General features: G+C 47.6%; 1 protein-coding gene across 1 annotated transcript in view; it reads left to right on the plus strand.

The window, feature by feature from the left end:
- Positions 1–589: 589 nt before the first annotated feature.
- LOC311232633 (protein tweety homolog 3-like) overlaps positions 590–1,371 on the plus strand; it is a gene marked incomplete at its 5' end in the record, with an annotated part of 55,368 nt that continues 54,586 nt past the window's right edge. The window contains 2 exon segments of the mRNA XM_084319493.1: positions 590–715; positions 977–1,053. Coding sequence (XP_084175619.1) covers positions 590–715; positions 977–1,053 — 203 coding nt within the window.

The following is a 1,371-nucleotide window of genomic DNA, read 5'->3' on the forward strand; positions in this document are numbered from 1 at the left end:
AAAAACTACCAAAATCAAATTCCTTCTATGTGAAAACTACTTGGCACCAACAATAAAGACCTTTAATTCTGATTCTTCTGATCCGGATCCAGCAGCGCGGTGTGTTCAGACAGTCGCCCCCCCGCAGCGCATTCTTCTTCCCCGGCGTGTTGTTTTCTCTCACGCCGAGAGAATGCGGTGGTTTATAATAATAACGGGACAAAGGAATTTAAATCCCCCGTCTTATAAATCGTTACGTGTGGTTTTAAGAGAGAACGAGGAATGTTGATGAGTCGAGAATGAGAACCATTTTAATTTGAATAATGTCGGTTTGGATGGAAAACATTATAGTGTGTGATTATGGGATGGGGGTTGATAATAATAATAACGACCGTTAAATACACGGGCATCATCATCATAATTAAAGCCCATGTTTTCCAGTTCTGCACTGGGGCCTAACTTTGTGTGTGTAACGTCACGTGGGCGTTTCTTCTCCCGTTAACCCCCCAATATACAGAGACCGTTATATGTCTTATGATCCCCCTTCTCTCAGTGACCGTGTCGGGAGACCGGGTTGGACGGACCGTGGCGTGAGTGAGTGACAGGAAGGATGGCGGCGGTGGTGAACTACTCTCCCCCCTGGTGGGTCAACCTGCTACACCGGTTACCGCATTTCAACCTCAAATTCGAGGCGGTGAGCAGCGACTTCAGGCCGGACGACACTGAGTACCAGAAGGTAGGTGTGGATGGAGGAGGACGGGCACTCATATACCTCTCTGCTGCCCACACTCATGTGGATCCGCCATCATCTGCTCCATCCCACGGGCCTAACTATACTAACCTATAATAATCCACCCTCCCACGCAAACGGTCATTCCACTCCTATAACACCGTGACCCATGTCACCACCAACACGCAGAAGGAGCCCTCCTCCTGCTGCTACACCCGAAGTGGTTTGGCCCACTTTTTGCTGCAGCTCATCTGAATTTCTCGACAGGATGACAGTCCTCCTCTGAGCCACGGGGAATACAGTAATAATAACAACAACCGCGCAATCAACCACAGATGGCAAATGTGAGATCGTTTTGTCGTTGAGATCTCTCGTCGTGTTATAGGCTTTATCCGTAAGATATATCCACTACTACACGCCTGTTATTGTTGGTATGTAAATAGGAATTACACTTGTTGTGTCCCCCTGGTACCGTTTTAATCTCTTTGTTTCACAAGGACACAAATCTCCCTCTGCAGGGATAATAATAACATTGTTAACCATATTTGATCTTAACCCTGAAGTGACCGCTGCTGTACTCCCTGTTTACTGACATAATATATACTGAGGGGTGAGGGGGGCGGTGACACCAAGTTCAACGACCTAGCGTGGGAAGAGACCCA

Source organism: Notolepis coatsorum (assembly GCF_963971535.1).
Source record: "Notolepis coatsorum genome assembly, chromosome: 7".
NCBI lineage: Eukaryota > Metazoa > Chordata > Actinopteri > Aulopiformes > Paralepididae > Notolepis > Notolepis coatsorum.